Source organism: Podarcis cretensis, assembly GCF_951804945.1.
Source record: "Podarcis cretensis genome assembly, chromosome: 12".
NCBI lineage: Eukaryota > Metazoa > Chordata > Lepidosauria > Squamata > Lacertidae > Podarcis > Podarcis cretensis.
Window position 1 is genome coordinate 48014055 of NC_137181.1, and position 22883 is coordinate 48036937.

The following is a 22883-nucleotide window of genomic DNA, read 5'->3' on the forward strand; positions in this document are numbered from 1 at the left end:
GAAACTGGGACAGATGGGAGCTCACGGGGATTCGAACCGCTGACCTTCCAATCAGCAAGCCGAAGAGGCTCAGTGGTTTAGTCCACAGCGCCACCTGCTCCACTATGAGAACAAGATGCTGGACTAGGTTGATGGGCCGTTGCCTGATCTAGCAGGCTATTCTCATGTTCTTTAAGTCTGAAAAAAGCACCACATCCTCTCCACATGCTGCAGACAAAATGTTTATTGGTTTTATAATGAGCCAAAAGCAGAAACAAAAATCAGTTCAAATATTGCACAATAAAATAAAGTATAAAAATGAAAGTCATGCAAACTTAAATAAAAATATTTAAGTCAAGAAAACTCACATAAAATTACAGGCATATAAACAGTACAGAGCCCAGCGCTTTACTGAGTTGCTGCTATTATCGTGGATTTCATTCCAAGCTCTCTTTTTGCAAGAAATCAAAACTTAGTATCCATGGCTTGCAGGAGCCTCACTCTCTTCCCACGAGCAGATGAATTTGGGACCCTGTGATTATTTATTGCAGTTTTTGTAAGTCAGACTTGCAAGGCAGGGGGAAGGAGCTAAAGCAGAGCGTTCCAAACTTTTCTTGCTGGTGACACACTTTTTATACACGCAGCATATTGTGACACAGTAAATCAGTTTCACTAGCAAACCGGAGGTTAAACTAAACCCCTTTCCAGTCCAGGAGCAGCGCAGGGACCATTCGCATGAAAATACCGACACACTGCAGCCGACACACGAATGTGTCGCAACACGCAGTTTGGAAAGCTCTGAGCTAGAGACAAAAACTATCCTAAGCATTCTTACACAGAAGTTAGTCTCACTGTGTTCAACGTACGGTGGCTTGCAGCAGAGATAGCAGCGTAAGGTAAGCAGCAAGTCAAGTGGCAACTCTTACTTTGAAAAAACAGTCAAAGGGAAGACAATCAAAGGGAAGGTATTTTGGACTGGGTGGGGATCGATAGCCAATGTCCCCAATGCAAAGAGGTACTTACCTGAGCCATTATGTTTTGCTCTCACCGTCCTCTCCTTTCAGTCCTCAGATATTTATACATCTTTTCCAGTTTCGTTTTCACTTTATAGCCTTAAAAAACAACAACCTGTTATTAGCAAGGCAACAGTTGTCATCAGTATAACATCTCCTGGCAACACTTGCCAGGATAGTTTTACACATGCCAAAGAGGCTTAGAGCCCCCACCCCAACTCACCAATATTCCAACATTTTAGAGGTCATTCCTGGTTCCTTTCACTTCTAGAAGTGTAAGGAAAAGACTTCTACCCAATTACACAACAAAAAGGAAAATAACCATATCACTTTTTTCCTGTCCTCCCAGCCTGCTAGGCTCCTTGTATTTATTTTCTGGCTGTTCTGCAATGGTTTCCTGCCCTACAAGACCCATTCACCACAATCTCTGACTGAGGCAGGGGTAGCCAACATGCTGCTCTCTACAGATTGTTGGACTCCATTGCCCATCACCATGGCCCATGTCTGCAGGGTCACATGTTCACCACCCCTCAAGCAGGTGATGCTTTTCCTTGGCATGGACATAAGTTGATTGGGAAGACTTCCCCTTCACAATTGCTGCATCCTAGAAGCTGCAGCTATCTCTGTCTTCCAGACAGTTTCTTTCTGATCCTTGTACCTGCTTTGACGATGAGTGTGTTTGTTTGTCTGCCTGCCTGCCTCTCTCTCTCTCTCTCTCTCTCTCTCTCTCTCTGTGTGTGTGTGTGTGTGTGTGTGTGTTTGTGTGTGTCCCAGTTCCCCAAGCATTGAGGAGTTCAGGGGCTCAGAATGCCCTCAGGTTCTGCTTCCATTGCAATGAAGTCACTGGAGACTCATTGGCATTTTGTGATATAGGACTTGCATAGTTATATGGGTTGACTGTAGGTAAAGATTCACAGCATTAAACACCCTAGAAATCTTCTGAAGAGCTCCCAAGAAGCTTTTGGATCCTCAGCCTGATCTTGTTTCCAGAAGTTTAAGAAATATGGAGAAGGACTTTACCCCCACCTGAAAAAATGGCCCTTCCCATTTCCCACCCACAAATGGGGCAGTCTGGTTATTTTCAAAATGAAGAAATGCCACGTTCAGATGTCTTGGAGAACAGCTATGTGGCTGGTGTTTGTGGCTCCCTGTAATTGTGCCGAACTAGCAGCCCACCTGCTGCACGTAAAATTCCATTACACTCTAATGCTAAGCAAATCCATGTGGAAAAAACTTCCTCAGTGTCACTGTGATCCACTTTCAAAGAAGTGTGTTTGTTATTAAGGACCATGTACTGTTCAGACTGGTCTATTAATAGCTGCTAAGCAACCAACAATTCATTTCAAAATTAAGAGTACTGAATCAGATAAGGCCTAATTAATAGTTCACTACCAGCATTTTGCTCTGCCTTTTTAAATGTAGCTCTAGAGCCAAGTAACTAATTTGAGCTCAGTTGCATTAACACCATTACCATATTTCTGACCGGTATGTGAAACTCTTTCTTAAGTTTCAATGGCTCCTGTGCGCCTTCAATTTTAGAAATCCCATTTGTGTGTGTGTGTTTTAAAGTGTGTGCTGTACTGTGCACACTGTGTTACAGTGTATGCTGTACTGTTTTTAACATTTGATTGGGAGCCGCCCAGAGTGGCTGGGGAAACTCAGCCAGATGGATGGTGTATAAATAATAAATTATTATTATTATTATTATTATTATTATTATTATAAATATTCAACATGCATCTGTTTTTAGCTAATGTGACGTCTTTATTTCATCACTGTACTTTGATTTCCAAGTACAGTCGTACCTCAGAAGTCGAACAGAATCCGTTCCGGAAGTCCATTACACTTCCGAAACGTTCACCTTCCATAGCATGGCTTCTGATTGGCTGCAGGAAGTTCCTGCAGCTAATCGGAAGCCATGAGAGCCCTGTCAGACATTCAGCTTCCAAACGAACATTCGAAAACTAGAACACTCACTTCTGGGTTTTGACTGTTCGGGAACCGGAACATTTGACTCCAAAGGCATTCAGGAGCCAAGGTACGACTGTATTTGCAAAGTCCAAACACCAGGAGCCAAAGGGCTATGCTTAACAAACCATGAATGCATGAGGATTCCCAGCCTGCCCACCTCCTTTGAAAAGCCATCCTTGAAGACCAGGGCATATTCTCTTTCAATATGATGTGTCTTGGATATATTTTTTCCCTTCTCATTTATTTTTTAATTATGGTATTGTTGTTCATGAGTTTTTCTTAACTAGCTTTTTTTTTTCATGGCAGAACAGAGAGAGAGAGAGAGAGAGAGAGAGAAAGAAAGAAAGAAAGAAAGAAAGAAAGAAAGAACTGTAAAAGCATTCCATGAAAAATGACTTCCACCAAAAGAGATATTGAAACAATCCCTCCCTTTGGATTCCTCTATGAAAACTGCTACTAAGATGCTTGCAGAAACCTCACTGACATCCATGAAAAATGGGGGTTGTAAATCAGATGTGAATAATCTGTAACCCATCAAGTCAAAAGCAGCGCACTAGCTATGGGTTGTGGGTTTGGCCAGAGCTTCTGTCACTTTTGATCTCAGATGGGAACCAAAACCAGAAAGCAAAAACATATTGAGAAAATGGGAAGTTGGGGTGAAGGAAGAAGGATTTAGGGCTGAGATTTCAGCTAAACGCACAAGTAAAGAAGACTCTTTCCTCTTCTCCGTTGAAGGGGGCTATGAAAACCCACATTCCAATGAATTCACAAGCTACACTGTTGTGGGATTCTTTATACAGACATGTATTGATTTTTAACAACTGAGGCCTGCAGGAAAATGTTGTATGTGTCAAGGGTGGCCTGAAACAAGATGGTGGCATCCTCCATTCCAAGTACAGAAGTTGAGCAGACTGGCAACTGAACCTTACTTCAACGTTGATCAGTGTCCTCTACCACATCTAGAGGCAGCAGGGAGAAATTTGATTCAATTCACATTCAAATTCTTAACTAATCTGCACTTTACAAAACAATCCACAAACTGAAACAGAGCCATCCTTCAAAATTCACACCAATGGATGAAGACAGAAAACTCTTGATTGATTTGATGTTTTTGTTTTTATTCAAAAACTGTTGTTCTTTTATAATGGGATCTTGTTAGAAGCCAACCTAGGATTGTCCTCCAACTGTCTTTTAGATTGTTCACGTGTCTTATCATATATTGAACACCAACTAGTGGTGTTTACAAACCGATCTTGTCTGCTATCCAGTTTAGAAAAGAAGGTTCTTCTGCCTGCAAAAAATAAGAGATTTAAGCATTTTTATTCACAATGGCTGGTGGTCCTTCATTTCTCACAACAGAGTTGATATGAAAGTTTGCTTTAAATGTTTCTTTTGGAGACAGGAAATAGCCAGATTCGAAATTCTCAGATTCCAAGGCAATTAACTCTGGGTTTAAAATATGCTTTAAAAATTAATTCCTTGTAACAGAACATGCTTTGGTGCAAAAATCTGAGTTCTGTGGCTATAGTTTAAAAAAATATTAAAAGAATACAGACCCAACGTTTTTCATCAGGGTACAAGCCTGTCATTAATTTGGAAACCTGAGTTCTGAGTTTTTAATCTTTTCATTTGTTCCTTCAGACAATTTGAATGTGTGAACTCAAGTTATTTTTAAAAGTTATGATATCCATTTTTTTCTGTTCTGGTTTGCAGTCCTTCAATATACTCCAGGTAAAGATGGCATCGTTAGTGGTAGCATAGGCGTGAGCTCCGAATCAGTTGTGCGGTTTTTTCAGTCTTTTATTAGCTTTTATTAGTATTTTACATCTATCATTTGGCAGCTTTTCCTCAACTATTATATTTACATAAAAATAAAGTAAATTAACTGCTTCTTAATCTCACCTAATTTTCCAGGATCAAGAGTTTAGAAAGATTTCAATATCACAGCACAGATTGCCACTACGAAAACGTGAATAAATTCTACACACCTGTCTACTGTCAGGTGGGCCATATCGTAGTTCGGCGACAAAATGTTCACAGTTCATCTTGGCCACATTGTAGTCTATCTCCATCCCAACATATTCATTTGCAGTGCTAATTATTTCATTTACAGGCCTGGCTTTATATTTTCTGTCCTTCTTGTTGTTGACCTTCCAGTCACTTATCCCCGCCACATATGAAAGCTTTTCTTTCTTCACCAGTGCCTTTTTTGTGTCGGCAGGCAGAGAAATAGAGAAAAAACTTCCTGTACCCCCATCTCAAGAATAGAGAGAGAAAAGAAACTCAGAAACAGTGACCATTAGGCCTGGATTCCCTACATTTCATCAACAACTTTGTCTTCAAGAAGACATCAGTTGTTGTTGTTGTTTTGACAAATACTATTATTTTTTAAGAAATTGTTAGTCACTCTTATCTTGCCCAAGGCAACACAAAACAACTTACAACCAACCAGAATGCAATCTCATGGCTACAAAGCAGTCCTCTAACTAGCTTACAACAATTGCAAGTATCAGGACATAGAACTTCTAGCATCAATTAGTCCCTAAGCCAGTGGTGGTGAACCTCCCCCCCCCCCTTAAGGGCTGTGTTTCTTCAGGGGTAATATGCCAGTGTTCTCTATCATATTCTTCCCTCTCATAAAACCACCCTTTCTAGGAAATAATGAGAAGCTCTTACCTACAGAAGTCAGGTGGATCACATATCCATCGCCTACGTAGATAGCCCAGTGTTGGGAAAAAAATCGAGAAATCTCAATCTGGTCTCCAGGCTTTGGTCTCTCCCGGAGGTAAGCGGGCCAATGCATTACGTCGTAAAACTTCTGTGCAAGTTTATTCAGAAGTAAGTCCCATTAGGTTCAATGAAACACACTCCCAAATACATAGGATCACAGCCACAGAGGCAGCCTTTTCTTTTATTCTGTAGCTCAGGGATGGAGAATTTGTGGCCTTCCTGATGTTGCTGCACCACAACTCCCATAATCCCAGGACATTAGCCATAGTTGCTAGGGTTGGTGGGAGTTCAAATACAGCCACATCTAGAGGACCACAGATTTCTTACAACTGTGTAGCTTATGGCAAATATTTCTCCCAGACCACACTCTGTGGCATCATTATCTTGTTTATTGTATCCATCATTTTCAATTTTACAAATTTGCACAATAATATTAAGCCAAAATACAAACCATACATTTCCCACTGACTTCCCTTCTCCCCCGTCCATGGTTCATTTTATTAAACCTTTACCACTGCATATTCTATATTTTCCATTTTCTCTCTTTTTCACTTTTTGTTCCAGTATACTTCATACCGCTGAAATCCTGTTAACATTTAATATGTCTGTCATGATTTTTCAAATATTCTACAAATCTTTCCCAGTCTTCTTTAAAAGTTCTTTCTTATTCTAGGGCTGCCACACGTCCTGGCTGATTTTTGCTGAATCCAACTTTAAAAAATCCCCCCAAAGTGGAAACTCTGGCCATTTATTTGTTTGTGTGTGTATTCACCACCGGGGGCGGGGGGAATAAATACAGTTCAAATTGGGGAAAATAAATACAGTTGCACCTCAGTTTTCGAACAGCTTAGTTCTCGAACTACTTGGAACCTGGATACTTCAAACCTGGAAATGAGTGTTCCGGTTTTGGAACCTTTTTCAGAAGTTGAACGTGCTCTGTTCTGAGTATAACTTCCATTTTGAGTGCCACACTTCCATTTTCCTAGTGAGGGAATGCGGGCAGGCGACAAGCGAGCAGGCACCTGCCGCCCTCCAGTGCTGGCTCCAGCCACTGCTGCTACAACAGCAACCACCCCTCCTCCTCCAGCTGTGGCAGCCCTGGCGCTGAGTGAGGGAAGGCTGGGCCTGAGTGGCAAGCAAGCAGGCAAGGAATGTCCCCGCCCTACCTGCTCCCGCTTGCAGGCAAGTAGGAGTGGAATCGGGCTTCTCCGCTAGGCAGCATTGCTGCTTGCACGGGAACAGGAGCTGGATCGCGACTGCTCAGCTGGGGAGGTACAAGCGTATAAACAGTACAGAGCCCAGCGCTTTACTGAGTTGCTGCTCTTATCGTGGATTTCATTCCAAGCTCTCTTTTTGCAAGAAATCGAAACTTAGTATCCATGGCTTGAAGGAGCCTCCCTCTCTTCCCCCACGCCACAAGTACTATGGTACCTCGGGTTAAGTACTTAATTCGTTCCAGAGGTCCGTTCTTAACCTGAAACTGTTCTTAACCTGAAGCACCTCTTTAGCTAATGGGGCCTCGCTCTCTTCCCCCACCCCACAAGTAGATGAATTTTTCAACCTTTGGACCCTGTGATTATTCACCACGGTTTTTCTAAGTCAGACTTGCAAGGCAGGGGGAAGGAGCTGAAGCAGAGCTTTCCAAACTTTTCACGCTAGTGTCACACTTTTTATACACGCATCATTTTGTGACACAGTAATTCAGTTTCACTAGTAAACCGAAGGTTAAACTAACCCCTTTCCAGCCCGGGAGGAATGCAGGGACCATTCGCGTGAAAACACCTACACACTGCAGCCGACACACGAATGTGTCGCAACACATAGTTTGGAATGCTCTGATCGAGAGACAAAACTATCCTAAACATTCTTACACAGAAGTTAGTCTCACTGTGTTCAATAACACTTTGCTCCTAAACTGCATGTTGGCTTGCAGCCAGAGATAGCAGTGTATGGCAGACAGCAAGTCAAGTGGCAATTCTTACTTTGAAAAAAACAGTCAAAGGGAAAACAATCAAAGGGAAGGTATTTTGGACGGGGTGGGGATTGATAGAAAATGTCCCCTATTCAAAGGGGTTCTTACCTGAGCCATTATGTTCTGCTCTCACCTCCTTTTAATCCTCAGATATTTCTGTTCATTTTCAGTTTCGTTTTAACTTTATATACTAAATAAATAAATAAATAAATAAATAAAGTTCTCAGCAGGGCAACAGTTGACGTCAATATAACATCTCCTGGCAACACTTCCTTAGTGTAGGAAAACAGCAGGAAACGTGTTTTCCCTGCCAGGATAGTTTTCCACATGTCAAAGAGGCCTAGAGCCTCCAGCCCAACTCCCCAATATCCCAACATTTTAGAGGCCATTCCTGGTTCTTTTCACTTCTAGAAGTGTAACTAGATTTTTTCGATTCATGGCAGAGCAGAGAAAGAAAGAAAGAAAGAAAGAAAGAAAGAAAGAAAGAACTGTAAAAGCATTCCATGAAAAATGACTTCCACCAAAAGAGATATTGAAACAATCCCTCCCTTTGGATTCCTCTATGAAAACTGCTACTAAGATGCTTGCAGAAACCTCACTGACATCCATGAAAAATGGGGTTTGTAAATCAGATGTGAATTATCTGTAACCCATCAAGTCAAAAGCAGCGCACTAGCTATGGGTTGTGGGTTTGGCCAGAGCTTCTGTCACTTTTGATCTCAGATGGGAACCAAAACCAGGAAGACAAAACGTATTGAGACAGATGGGACTCTGTTCAACATTACTGAACGTTGGAGACAGTTTTGTTTAAGAAGGCTTTCCCCAAGGCCCAACCCAGTCATTTATGACTTGTACCTTGGTAGGAATGGTTTCATTGCCTTTTGAGTGTGTAGGAATGGTCTCACCGTTTTTAGAATACCTTTATTTTTTGCATTTTTTAAAATTTTAATCTTGTACTTTGCTTTGATGACCTCAGGCCATCAAATAATAAATGACTATTATTATTCGCCAAAACTTGTGTGCGTACTCAATGGTAAAATGTTTCGTAAGAGGAGGGACCTATTTCCCCCGTATATAAATTGGGCATTTTCTGTGGCAGCCCTAAGCAACGTAACAGAGGTGTGTATGGCACCATCATTATATAGCTTCTGGCAAATGCCAGAAGTAATTAATAAGAATAATTAATAAGAATAATTAACAATAAAATATGTATATATAATTTTCTTTTGCATTTTCCTATCATACTGAGATTAGTGTTTATAGAAACTTCTCAGTAGATATGTTCAGGAATATTCACTAACTTTTTAAAAAATGTCAAATTAATGCACCACATTATCCCACAGCAGTGCCACACAACAAATAAAAGTTGGCTTGAATTCCAACGGCTGGGGTCACCAGGGACTGAGATTGAGCCTTCACCTCATTGGTATTCCTAAGTGTACCACTTTGTTTTATTTTCTCCCATTTTAATTTGCGTGGACAGGCAGAGTCCCCAGATCCCGAGTGGTCCCCCCCCCCGTCATGTGGAATAACGACTCTAGACAACGTGCTATGGGATTAAATTGGCCACAACTTTATTAAATTTCAAATGTGGGTAGACCTTGGCTCAGGCATTGGGCGTTCTCCCTCCCTAGTCCCCAGCCGGGGACCTAGGGAGCATCAGGGTTATCCAGTGTGTGGGGGGGGGATGGGCCGGCTCTGGAGAACATATGTTCAAGCAGAGATAGCCGCCCCCGTTATGCCACCGCAGGGGAGAGCAATGACGACCTTTCGGCGTACGGCCAAAGCCTCCCTTCAAAAACCCCTTTAACGGGGAACCCTGGTATCGCCGCCGCAAAGAGGAAGATGGACTAAAGGATTCCGCCCAAGGCCTGATACCGCCACCCGAGACCGCAAAGATTGCGGTCTCACCGCCAAGACTACCTACATCTGAAAATCCCCTTTGCCATCCTCCAACCAGTCAATCAGGCCATGCCTGATGTCGCTCAGCCAACGCTCGTTACCACGGTCCGATAGGTGCACGCCATCGGGCCGAAATAGCTCCTTCAGACCAGAAAATCATGATGTTGGGGTGAGCGGCATGTAGCTCCTTCCGACCAGAAAATCATGATGTTGGGGTGAGCGGCATGTACGCTTTCCAGGTCCGCGATCGCTGTTTTGATCAGAATTATGCTTTTTTTTTTTTTTTTTGCGCGACCAAGTCATTTTCGCCAAGGTGGAGCACAACCGCGTTTGGCGGATGGCGGAACGCAAGTTCGTGACGCAACCAAGGGAGCAGGGCATCCCATCGCATTCCACGTTTGCACGACCACGTCATTTTCGCCAAGGTGGAGCACAACGCGTTTGGCGGATGGCGGAACGCAAGTTCATGACGCAACCAAGGGAGCAGGGCATCCCATCGCATTCCACGTTTGCACGACCAAGTCATTTTCGCCAAGGTGGAGCACAACCGCGTTTGGCGGATGGCGGAACGCAAGTTCATGACGCAACCAAGGGAGCAGGGCATCCCATCGCATTCCACGTTGGCCGAACCAGGAAATGGAGATCTTTGGCTGCAGACCCAGATGTTCTCCGCCTGGACCAGTAGTGGCATGGATGGCCACCTAATGCACTATGCTGTGGCCAAAGATCCACACATGTTTGGGGGTTGAGCCTGAAAGAAAGGATTATATGGTATCTGTCAGTGTCTGCTGGTTGTTTCGAATATAGCCTTTGAAGGCAGCTGAACGCCACCACCCCATTGTTTTTATGTGTTCCGCCGGGAGGCCGCTCGCAGCCGCCGAGGTTGCTGCGAAGCTCTGGAGCCAAGTGAGGATTAACAAGTAAGATCCACCCTCTATTGTGTGGGCAGGTAATCCCTCCCCTTACCTGGCCTGGTTTCCCTGGCAACGCTTCCCCCAGGTGGGATTGGACAACTCACTGGGGTAGGCGGGGACCTCCAGGTATCCCACCTGAGGGAAGGCAAAGCCTATGCTGATGGGACCACTCCAGATCCAGGGCTGCACGCGTCCACGCAAAAGGCGCCCCCCGTTTTAAGTGGGGAGCGGTCATTCTTTTACCATTCATACGTTTGGGGGGAAACTAACACACTGGACTTGTGAACACCTGGGCAGTGAATGGGACAACACTGCCTTTCACCGAGGGAGACCGTACAGGGAATGGCCTTACTCCAGTACTATGTCAAAGGTCCTAGGTTCAGCTCCAGGGGACATTCTGACAATGAGGAGAATGTCTTTGGAGGTACATTCTGACGCCTGTCAGAAGCCCCAGAGAGCCCCAGCCAATCAGTGTGGACATTACTGAGTCACATGGACCAATAGTTCTGACTCAGTCTAAGACACGTACCTCCATATACATTCTCCTCATTGTCATTACAGGCATTATGCTAATCAGTCATAAACAAACAAACAAACAAACAAACAAACAAACAAACAGGTAATCATCCACCCATATGCCTCCCAAATACTAGAAGCTTGACACATTTCAAAATTTAAAAATAACCCTTTCCCTCTTTTTAATCGCAGGAGCTGCTGTTTCCATCTCCACCGGAACTGTGTTTTATGGCCTTCTATTTGCAGTTATTGGCTATGCTTTCATTTTCATTGTCACTTGTCCACAATCGGTGTGCTTTCCTGGAAACCACCTGTTTCATTAAATTACAGGTGCGTCACTTTAGAATTGCTTCTGAAGGAGCAAAAAATAATCAGGATAATAAGGAAATAATCAGCAATAAGGAAGCAGTTCAATCAATACTGGAAATATAGACTTGTACTACAGTATTTGGCTATGGAAAAATTGGCAACGTAAGATTGCACCTATTATTTTTCCATTAATCCCAATATCACATCAGCCAGATTTTTTTCCCCCAGCAAGGGAGAGATAAGCAATTTTAACCCTGGGGATCCAAAGGTTTATACACATTACGAGATTTCTATATCAACAATCAACCTGTATCTATTAACCATAAATTTAACTTTGTCAAATGAAAAATGGGGGGTGTATATCAGATGTGAATAATCTGTAACCCATCAAGTCAAAAGCAGCACACTAGCTATGGGTTGTGGGTTTGGCCAGAGCTTCTGTCACTTTTGATCTCAGATGGGAACCAAAACCAGGAAGACAAAACGTATTGAGACAGATGGGCCTCTGTTCAACATTACTGAACGTTGGAGACAGTTTTGTTTAAGAAGGCTTTCCCCAAGGCCCAACCCAGTCATTTATGACTTGTACCTTGGTAGGAATGGTTTCATTGCCTTTTGAGTGTGTAGGAATGGTCTCACCGTTTTTAGAATACCTTTATTTTTTGTATTTTTTAAAATTTTAATCTTGTACTTTGCTTTGATGACCTCAGGCCATCAAATAATAAATGACTATTATTATTCGCCAAAACTTGTGTGCGTACTCAATGGTAAAATGTTTCGTAAGAGGAGGGACCCGTATATAAATTGGGCATTTTCTGTGGCAGCCCTAAGCAACGTAACAGAGGTGTGCCTGGCACCATCATTATATAGCTTCTGGCAAATGCCAGAAGTAATTAATAAGAATAATTAACAATAAAATATGTATATATAATTTTCTTTTGCATTTTCCTATCATACTGAGATTAGTGTTTATAGAAACTTCTCAGTAGATATGTTCAGGAATATTCACTTACTTTTTAAAAAATGTCAAATTAATGCACCACATTATCCCACAGCAGTGCCACACAACAAATAAAAGTTGGCTTGAATTCCAACGACTGGGGTCACCAAGGACTGAGATCAGATTGAGCCTTCACCTCATTGGTATTCCAAAGTGTACCACTTTGTTTTATTTTCTCCCATTTTAATTTCTTTTACCATTCATACGTTTGGGGGGAAACTAACACACTGGACTTGTGAACTCCTTGCTAGTGAATGGGACAACACTGCCTTTCACCAAAAGGGAATGGCCTTATTCAATACTATGCCAAAGGTCCTAGGTTCAGCTACCAACATCTCCAGGGGACATTCTGACAATGAGGAGAATGTATATGGAGGTACATTCTGACGCCTGTCAGAAGCCCCAGAGAGCCCCAGCCAATCGGTGTGGATATTACTGAGCCACATGGACCAATAGTTCTGACTCAGTCTAAGAAACGTACCTCCATATACATTCTCCTCATTGGCATGACAGGCATTATGCTAATCAGTCGTAAACAAACAAACAAACAAACATGTTATGTACTGAAGTTCTCACCCTGGGCCAGCAGGGGGATACTGTAGATAGTTATGCAAATAAGGGATTGAAAGTGACGTTCAGTGATTGGATAGTTTTAGAAAATTGTTACAGTTACGTTGTATTGGAGCTCTATATAAGCAGGCTGACTGAACCCTTCAGTTCTGTTCTGTTCTGGCCTGTGAATAAACAAGAGCTGTTTGAAGAATCGCTGTGTCGTCTGATATGTTCACCCACAACTTAACAAAACAAACAGGTAATTGTCCACCCATATGCCGCCCAAATACTAGAAGCTTGATACATTTCCAAATTAAAAACTAACCGTTTCCCTCTTTTTAGTCACAGGAGCTGCTGTTTCCATCTCCACAGGCACTGTGTTTTGTGGCCTTCTATTTGCAGTTATTGGCTATGCTTTCCTTTTCATTGTCACTTGTCCACAATCGGTGTGTTTCTTGGATAATGCCTGTTTCATTGAATTACAGGTATGTCGCTTTAGAATTGCTTCTGAAGGAGCAAAAAATAATCAGGGTGTTGAACTTCTACGTTTAAGTTTGCACTAAGGACACAGCAATAAGGAAGCAGTTCAATCAATACTGGAAATATAGAATTGTACTATTTGGCTATGGAAAATCTGGCAACCTAAGATTGCACCTATTATTTTTCCATTAATCCCAATATCACATCAGCCAGATTTTTTTCCCCCAGCAAGGGAGAGATAAGCAATTTTAACCCTGGGGATCCAAAGGTTTATACACATTACGAGATTTCTATATCAACAATCAACCTGTATCTATTAACCATAAATTTAACTTTGTCAAATCTTAATACTAACTGGATTTATTTTAATCAAATGAAGCTCTGAGACCCTTAACACAATTTGAAAAGTTCTATAAGCACAATGAGTGGGGGAGGGGAGGATTAGTTCCTAAAAGGATTAGTTCCTCCGTCGGGCTAGGGACAAAGGTGAGAGCTGTTTCCTAGTTCTGCTGGATCTCTCAGCGGCGTTTGATACCATCGACGATAACATCCTTCTGGACCGTCTTGAGGGGCTGGGAGCTGCGGGCACTGTTATACAGTGGTTTCGCTCCTTCCTCCTGGGCCGTGTTCAGAAAGTGGTGGTGGGGGATGAGTGTTCAGACCCCTGGGCTCTCACTTGTGGGGTGCCTCAGGGTTCTGTCCTCTCCCCCATGCTTTTCAACATCTACATGCAGCCACTGGAAGAGATCATCAGGAGGTTTGGGCTGGGTGTTCATCAGTATGCAGATGATACCCAGCTCTACCTCTCTTTCAAATCAGAACCAGTGAAGGCGGTGAAGGTCCTGTGCGAGTGTCTGGAGGCGGTTGGAGGATGGATGGCGGCTAACAGATTGAGGTTGAATCCTGACAAGACAGAAGTACTGTTTTTGGGGGATAGGAGGCGGGCGGGTGTGGAGGATTCCCTGGTCCTGAATGGGATAACTGTGCCTCTGAAGGACCAGGTGTGCAGCCTGGGAGTCATTTTGGACTCACAGCTGTCCATGGAGGCACAGGTCAAATCTGTATCCAGGGCAGCTGTTTACCAGCTCCATCTGGTACGTAGGCTGAGACCCTATCTGCCTGCAGACTGTCTCGCCAGAGTGGTGCATGCTCTGGTTATCTCCCGCTTGGACTACTGCAATGTGTTCTACGTGGGGCTATCTTTGAAGGTGACCCGGAAACTACAACTAATCCAGAATGCGGCAGCTAGACTGGTGACTGGGAGCGGCCGCCGAGACCATATAACACCGGTCTTGAAAGACCTACATTGGCCCCCAGTATGTTTCCGAGCACAATTCAAAGTGTTGGTGCTGACCTTTAAAGCCCTAAACGGCCTCGGTCCAGTATATCTGAAGGAGCATCTCCTCCCCCATCATTCTGCCCGGACACTGAGGTCCAGCTCTGAGGGCCTTCTGGCGGTTCCCTCACTGCGAGAGGCCAAGTTACAGGGAACCAGGCAGAGGGCCTTCTCGGTACTTGATTGATTGATTGGTTTATTACGGCCATTGGCCCATATCTAAAAACAATACATCAAAATTTATCCATAAACAATACAATTTAAACAGTTCCAAGTTAAAACACCCCTATAAAACCAATTTTACTTCAATTAAGTAAACTATACACAATAAGCTCCCTCTATGTCAACCGCAATTCAAATCCCTCAGATTTTGGGGGATATGCGTCTTAGTTCTGGCACTTATTGATGGTTCTTAAGTTTGGCTAAGCTGTCAGAGTCATACAGTGATCCATTTCTCCTCTTATGAAATAAGACATTAATCAGGTATCTAGCGACTGCAAGGGATCTACCTGAGTCTTCGTCGTTTAATAAGTATATTATTTGGGCTTCCTGAGGTCTGTCAGCTATTCTCGATAAATATGGGGCCAGAAACTTGGACCGTGAAGCCGAATGAATAGGACAACAGAAGATTATATGATATAACGATTCTATAGATCCACTTTTACAGTCACAGAGGAGTGAGATCTGTCCGTTGGAGAGTCTGTTACCCAACACATTTGATGGGAAAACATTGAATCTAGCCTTTATAAAGGCATACCTGTGCATCACCACAGATAAGGTAGTTAAATAAGATGGAAGCTTCGTTGGTGGTGTTAAGCCAAGGTTTATTGGCGAACAGGTGCCACCACCTGTCGCAATATTAGATTGTAAATCCATCTCCTCTAATTTGTGAGTTATAATTCTCTTGGCAGAAATTAAATCCAATTTTAGTAGTTCAGATGGAGATAGTCCTAAGGACACAAGTTTCCCATGTATTATTTTTGCCCAAGGGCTAGGGAAGTCGTCTCTCCAGAGACACTGTATCAAGTGGAGATTTGGAAGTTTATGCCATAATGCCAACCAGTAACAGAGGATGCATTTCCATAATGTGGTTTCTAGAGCTGTAACATTTAGTTCGAGACGTATAGCAGTATTGCTTACACACCTGGGTAATTTTAGCAACCTTCTTAGCAGCTGGTTTTGGATTACCTCCAATTGGGTTAGATTAACAAAGGACCCCCATATTGGGATTGCATATGCTATTGTTGCAATCACCTTTGCCTTGAAAACTTTTAACACTGATGGAATATGGAAAGCCCCATCTGAAAAGAAAAAACGCAGTAGCGCAAAGGAAAGGGCTTTAGCTCTATTTAATACATATGCCAGATGGACCTTCCAGCCCATGTTGTGTTGGAGAAGGACTCCCAAGTATTGAAATTTAAAGACTTGGTCAATGGCTTTTCCGTCTATTCTCCAATTATAGGTTTTTCGACTCTTGGTGAAAATTAGAACTTTGGACTTGGCATGATTAATTGTAAGAAAATTTGATTTGCAGTAAGCATCAAAAATTTTCAGTGCCCTCCTAAGGCCTACTCTTGAGAAAGATAGGATCACTGCGTCGTCTGCGTAGAGTAGAAGGGGGCAACGATATTGGGCAAGGCGGGGGGCATGGATCGTTTCTTGAGAATCTATCAGAGGCGCCCTCATATCACTTATAAATAGATTAAAAAGGGTCGGAGCAAGGATACATCCTTGACGGACACCTCTATTGATGGTTACTGAATTTGAGAGGTCGCCGGCCGGAGTGATTCTCACCCTTGCGGCTGATCCGTCATGCAATTTAGTTATTAGCCACAAAAGTCTTTTGTCTATTCCCCATCGTGCTAGTTTTCCCCAAAGTAATCCCCTGGGGATGCTGTCATAAGCGGCCTTTAAATCAATAAAGGCCGCACAAAGTTGGCCTCTATTTGGGGCGGAATATTTCCGGGCAAGGTGGTATAAAACTAAGACATGATCAACCGCTGACTGATTCGGTCTAAAACCAGCCTGTTCAGGCCCAATCAGGTTGTTCTCTTCGGCCCACTTAGTAAGCTTAGTTAACAAGAACCGTGCATATATTTTCCCAGTTATTGACAATAAACTGATATTCCTGTAGTTTCCCGGGTCATCTGTCGAGCCCTTTTTATGAATTGGAATAATAATCGCATCCTTCCAAATTCTTGGAACCTTCCCACTGTTGTTTACGGCATCAAAAGTAACGGCCAAGATTTTCGCCCACCAGTGTGCATGAAGTTTTATCGCTTCCGCCGGGACTAGGTCGGGACCGGGGGCTTTACCAACTTTGAGATTGGAAATGAGTCCGTGGATTTCTTCCGGGTCAGTGGGTGGCCAAAGAGGGAGCTGCTCATAGAATCCATCGATTGTATTAATATTAAGGTCTGGTAAGGCAAAATAGTTCCTTAGAAATGATTCCCAAACTGGGGCAGGAATAACGGTTAGTGGGTAACTTTTAGATTTTCTGTTAACCAACAGCCAGAATTTTCGGGAGTTACGGGTATTTGAGGCAGCTATAAGTGCATGCCAGCGGTTCAGTTGCCATTCCTGTTTGGCCTTTTTTTGCACATATTTGTAAGCTGATTTTGCCTGATAGTACTCCTTGGGAAGCATAGTCGCCCCTGAGGATTTGTAATCGTTATAAATAGCACAAAGATGTTGTTTGGCTTGTTTGCAATTACGGTTAAACCACAGTGCACCTGTCTTGGAGTGGGCCCGATTTACCTGGTGGGTTGGGACAGTAAAGAATGACGTGAGGTCATTCAACAGATTGGCAAATAGATTAATAGTTTGATCGAGTTCATATGAGGTTATGTCAAGGGCTGAATAGGTTTGTATGATCTCCTGCTGAAAAAATTGAGAATATTTTTGAGCCTGCGTTACAGACCACTTTATACCCTTCACTCGTAATGCCGTATTAATGCCCTCTACCGGGTTTTCTGTGTTAGTGTCTAATTGAGTTGGATGACTGTACTCGTCCCCGTGCCAGTCTAGGTCAAACATAGCAGCAAGTGGAAGGTGGTCACTGAACTGAATATTGTCAATCTTAAAAGAGAGAGCTTTCGGCATCAGCTCACTCGAGGCTAAAAGGTAATCTAGTACACTGTTTGATTTTATGCCTAGGTGGGTATACTCCCCCGGTATATCGGGAGGGCAGGAACCATTCAGGGGTACTAGGTTTAAGCGAATAGCCATTTGGTAAAGAAGTACTCCCGCCTCGTTTACTTTAGAGTCTTTTGAGGTTCTCCTCACGGCATGTCTCAAATCATAATTGTCGAGGCATGGAGCAGACCACCATTTAGCTTTAGTTAAATCGACCCAATTTGCTGCTATGCGTGCGTTAAAGTCACCCCCAATTAAGGATTGGCTATTGGAATATTTAACACGGCATGATACTAAATGATCTTCTAATATTTCCCATCTATCATGCAGTTCAAGGGACGAACCCCCTGGCGGGAGGTAGACATTGGAGATTAGCAGTGATACTTCCCCCCCCCCGACATCAACCCGGATAAAGCATAGGGGGGAGCAGTCAAAACTAATGAAAATTTGAAATGCAGCTTCAGTGAGATACCAATTACTAGACCACCTTTCGGCCGTCCTCCTTTCTGGGAGGGGCAAGCTGGAAGAGATAGAAGGTCGAATCCGTTTATAACAATTTCACCCTCCTCCCAAGTTTCTTGCAATAGAATGATATGAAACGAATTGATATACGACTGGAATTCTGGGTCACATTTTTTCCTATGCCAGCCAGCGATGTTCCAACAGAGGATCGATATTGGTGGTTTTTTGGGTTGTCCAGCTAACCGTCATTTAAATTCTTGTGGGAAGCTCTTATGCAGCAAGGGCGCTCCCTTAAAGAAGTCCGTTATTTTCCTTTGCTGAGGGTTGACGTCCTGGTGTGGTGAGTCTTTTGCTCTGGTGCGCGCCGGTTGTGGTGGGTCTTTTGCCCTGGTGCGAGCCGATTGTGGCAAGATCAAGTCGCAAGGGCCAGAATTTTGGGGGGGCAGAAAAGAGTTAGCATCCTGGTGAGTAGAGATAATATTTGACGATTTTAGCTGTCGGGCCCAACTAGGCTCTGAAGAGGCTCCTGCCAAGTCCGCTGGAGCCGTCCTCTTTGGGGATCTAACCGAAACACTTGTGATCATTTGATTTATATGTCCTGCTGGGTCTTCAGTCCACTCTGTGTTGACTCTCGACACTATAGTGTCTTCCTCACGTAATTTTTGGATTTTTGGTGGAGAAGCCTGACTTGGAGTGGCCACTACTGTCTCAGGTCGTGGATGGTCTTCGATGTATGTTGATTCCAAGTCCGGCATGGAGGGGTGCAGGGGCGACGATTTATCCAGGGGAGTGTTATCCTGAGATTCATTCTTTGATCGGTTAATCTCAGAGGGAACAGATAAGTCTATTAAAAGCAGGGATGAGTTACCAGTGTGAAGGGGAGGAGAAGAGTCTGCCTCCAGCAGTGAGACCTTCCCATCCAATGCCGATGGCACCTTATATGCTGGATATTGGGGGATTGTTGTTTCCACCTCCATGGGGCATGGCACCGCTAAGTTAGGGTGGGTATTATTCATAGTAACTCTGTTGCAGGCGATACTTAGGAGCTGAAGTTTAAGTGAGTCCAGCCTATTTATAATTTCTTGTTGTTCCATCGCTGGTAACTCTCCAAAGGAGGCGATAAGCTCTCTTTCCTCCTGGGGTGTCAAAGAGTTACTGGCACAATCATAGTGTTTAGTTGTAGGAGTGGGGGTACTATGGGACTGGCCCCGACATGAGGTGTACAGCTCAGCCCTCTTTTGTGGTTCAGGATGGGAAGGTTGTACCGTCTCCTTGATTAATCTCTCCGATAGGAGGGGTCTAATTATGGAGTCCATGAAAACTCTCGTTGGAAAAATGCCAAAACTATTCAAAAACACTTTTTGCTGAATAATAAGAGAGGGGATTTTTGCAGAGTGGAAAGCCAGCATTATTCTCTGATATCTGTTCTGGCGGACTAGGGGAAGCACAGCACAAAGATCTATTTGTGATGTCTCGAGTTTTAGAAGCCATCTAAGGTGCTCTTTAGACCCATGTAGCGTTGTCCAACTTAGGTCCCTTTCCCGGAAGGTTAGGGAGATCTTCCTTGGATGTAGAATCAGGGATTGGTGATTCAGTGCGGGGTTGAGATTGTATTTGCAGTTCTTCATACAATCAGTGTTTGGTGGAGCTTTCTGCCGGCGCAATGGAACATCTACTGCCCCATCTTGGGCTATCTGTGCCGGCTGGTCATCCAGTTTTTGCTGAAGGTTATGCAGCTGAGAGGATAGGCCGTCAATTCTCTTAAATATACAGTTTAGAGTTCTGATTATTAGATGGAGTTGCTCGCATCCTGTGCAGTCCGATTCGGCTGCCAACTCCTCCTTCGGATAGGGACCATCCCCATTTGTGTTACCATTAGCGTTTCCAATTTGTAACATCTCAGGGGCCTCATCTTCTGATGTTGTTTCAAGGGCAGTTAGAGGATCGAAACGATTTTGAGTTGCTATTGAGTAGGTACATTCCTCGGGGCCTCTCCCTCCTTTAGGTGAACCCTTTCTTAATTGCTTAGGCCTCGGAGAGGATAATGCCTCGTCAGAGTCTCTTGGACGTTTTCCATGACCCATAAGTCAATTTTGCAGGAGAACCGTCGTGGGCACTGTGCTGGGGAGCTCCTTAAATCCTTGAGTCTTCCTCACAAGAATACTACCACTTCCAGGAGAGTGGTGCCATAAAATTACTCACAGTAAGGCAGTTAGTTCAAGCCTCTTCCTTCCCCTCTTCCTTGTTCCTAGGATTTTCGAGACAGCTCGGTTCCAGCAGTCGGGCAAAATTCACTTTGTAGTATGCAATAAACTAAAAGCTAAAGGAAAGAGCTGGTCGACAGGGCAGAGGATTTATGCCCAGGAGAACCTTTCACTTATCTCTCCCAGTTAGGGAGGCGGCGGCAGCCGTGGCGGCAAGTCCGGGCGTCAGAGCAACCCAGATAAAAAGAAAACAAAGATAACACAAGCAGCGGGATACTAAAAGATACTAAAAGACAGCCAGCACAGCCAGCAGATCATTAAAACTCACGGATAAAAACAAGGGAGGATAAAAACCGCTTAAAACCACTTAAAAACTCTGATAGGGGTAAGCGAAATTGCTCGGAAACTACCTTCGCCGCCATGTTGGATCCTCCCTGGCCTTCTCGGTAGTGGCGCCCGCCCTGTGGAACGCCCTCCCATCAGATGTCAAAGCGATAAACAACTACCTGACATTCAGAAGACATCTGAAGGCAGCCCTGTTCAGGGAAGTTTTTAATTTTAGTGTATTTTTCATCTTTGTTGGAAGCCGCCCAGAGTGGCTGGGGAAACCCAGCCAGATGGGCGGGATACAAATAATAATAAATAATAATAATAATAATAATAATAATAATAATAATTCCTTCCAGTAGCACCTTAAAGACCAACTAAGTTAGTTCTTGGTATGAGCTTTCGTGTGCATGCACACTTCTTCAGATACACATATAATAATTATTATTATTATAAATCGTACTCTGTGTTGCTTAATGTAACTTACAGATCTATGGAACCCCTTAAAAATGTGATAATTAGATTGTTGTTGTTTAGTCGTTTAGTGGTGTCTGATAACTAGATACTAGTACACAAATTTTTCCCAAGGATTGGAATAAAGTTTGGGGATCGTGACCCTTAAAATCTCTTTTCTGCTGGTTGTAGCAATTGTAATGTGCTGTATTAAATGCATGATTTTTAATTGTATTTTTACAAACATGCCACAGACCACCTAAATGAAACTCAAGGACAACTAGGGGCACCATAAGAGTGGGTGCACTGGTGCCCACGGGCACCAGGTTGACAATCCTTGCAAGGAAGACAGAGCTTGCTTTGCAGTATAAGTACACCCGCTCATGCTTCTAAGTTGGTCTGAAATAAAATCAACAAATGGCTATCAAAAGTGCCAGGAACATGGAAAATGGATCTTGCAATGATTTCCCAAAGTTTCACGTTTCTCACAACCAAAACATCAATCAGGCACAAATAGCCATTCCATTCTTTTTCTAAAAGGCAGTTCAAAAGGGAAGGAGAAAGGATTACCAGCACAACCCGTTTTCTTAGCTTCAATACAGCGAAGTGGCAATTCCATCTTTCTTGAAGAAGCCAAAGAAACCCATAAAGAAGCAGAGCTCGGAACCATCAAAAGCTGCGCAACCTGTAAATCAGAAAGAAACATTTCCTCACATCTTCAGTTTTACAAGGACTCTTAAATCTTAAACGCAAAGAACCAGGATTTTGTTTGTAACCGAACAATTGATGAACATTAGCCCTTGAGTGGCCGTTATAGAGAAAACGTTTTCTTACCTGCCTGACAAAGCCGTTCAGTTAATGCAGTTTAGTAAAGGTAAAGGGACCCCTAACTATTAGGTCCAGTCGTGGCCGACTCTGGGGTTGCGGTGCTCATCTTGCTTTATTGGCCGAGGGAGCCGGCGTACAGCTTCCGGGTCATGTGGCCAGCATGACTAAGCCGCTTCTGGTGAACCAGAGCAGTGCACGGAAACGCCGTTTACCTTCCCACCAGAGCGGTACCTATTTATTTACTTGCACTTTGATGTGCTTTCGAACTGCTAGGTTGGCAGGAGCAGGGACCGAGCAACGGGAGCTCACCCCGTCGCGGGGATTCGAACCGCCGACCTTCTGATTGGCAAGTCCTAGGTTCTGTGGTTTAACCCACAGCACCACCCGCAATGCCAGGATAATGTACACATCTTTTTATCCATGAGAAAAACACCATTCTCTTTCCATCAACAATAAATGGATGAATGTTGTGATATGCAGTTTTAAAGGTTTTTAAAAGATGTTCTAAGTTTTGCCCCAAAAGTTAAATCTGAGGAAAACAAATTGGCATATTACTGAAGGTTTTTCACTTTTTTATTTGCATAACTCGTCCAGAAAGCTGTAATTTATCACACTTAAAATGGGGGTGGTGGTGCCTGTGACTTTTCATGACTACAAACCTAGACCCTTTGAGATCTTCTCAGCTAAATCCCTAAATGGCCAACATTTTGTAGTTCAATGGTACAGCAAGAAAACTGAGGGGATACCTTTATGTGATTCCTGCTGCTAAAAACATTGGCATTAAACCTGAACAAGAGTTC

At 43.4% G+C, this 22883-nt stretch overlaps 2 protein-coding genes across 9 annotated transcripts in view; both read right to left on the minus strand.

Moving 5' to 3' along the window:
- LOC307199522 (phospholipase A and acyltransferase 2-like) overlaps positions 1 to 1468 on the minus strand; it is a 13501-nt gene extending 12033 nt beyond the window's left edge. Inside the window, exons 1-2 of one of the 2 annotated variants that reach the window (XM_079947472.1) lie at positions 1323 to 1468; positions 1003 to 1091 (exon numbers count right to left, since the gene is read on the minus strand). The gene's annotated coding sequence lies outside the window, so the exon portion shown is untranslated. The remainder of the gene's footprint in view (positions 1 to 1002; positions 1092 to 1322) is intronic. The other variant, XM_079947473.1, reaches the window with a different exon arrangement.
- The window catches only part of LOC307199520 (phospholipase A and acyltransferase 2-like), a 24538-nt gene extending 2598 nt beyond the window's left edge, over positions 1 to 21940 (minus strand). Inside the window, exons 1-5 of one of the 7 annotated variants that reach the window (XM_079947467.1) lie at positions 21826 to 21940; positions 7774 to 7855; positions 5640 to 5781; positions 4952 to 5220; positions 3742 to 4254 (exon numbers count right to left, since the gene is read on the minus strand). In XM_079947467.1, coding sequence (XP_079803593.1) covers positions 4204 to 4254; positions 4952 to 5220; positions 5640 to 5781; positions 7774 to 7782 — 471 coding nt within the window. In that variant the 5' untranslated portion in view covers positions 7783 to 7855; positions 21826 to 21940 and the 3' untranslated portion in view covers positions 3742 to 4203. Of the gene's footprint in view, positions 1 to 3741; positions 4255 to 4947; positions 5221 to 5639; positions 5782 to 7773; positions 7975 to 21825 lie in introns of those variants that run through there. The other 6 variants (XM_079947469.1, XM_079947468.1, XM_079947471.1 and 3 more) reach the window with 6 other exon arrangements.
- Positions 21941 to 22883: the final 943 nt, after the last annotated feature.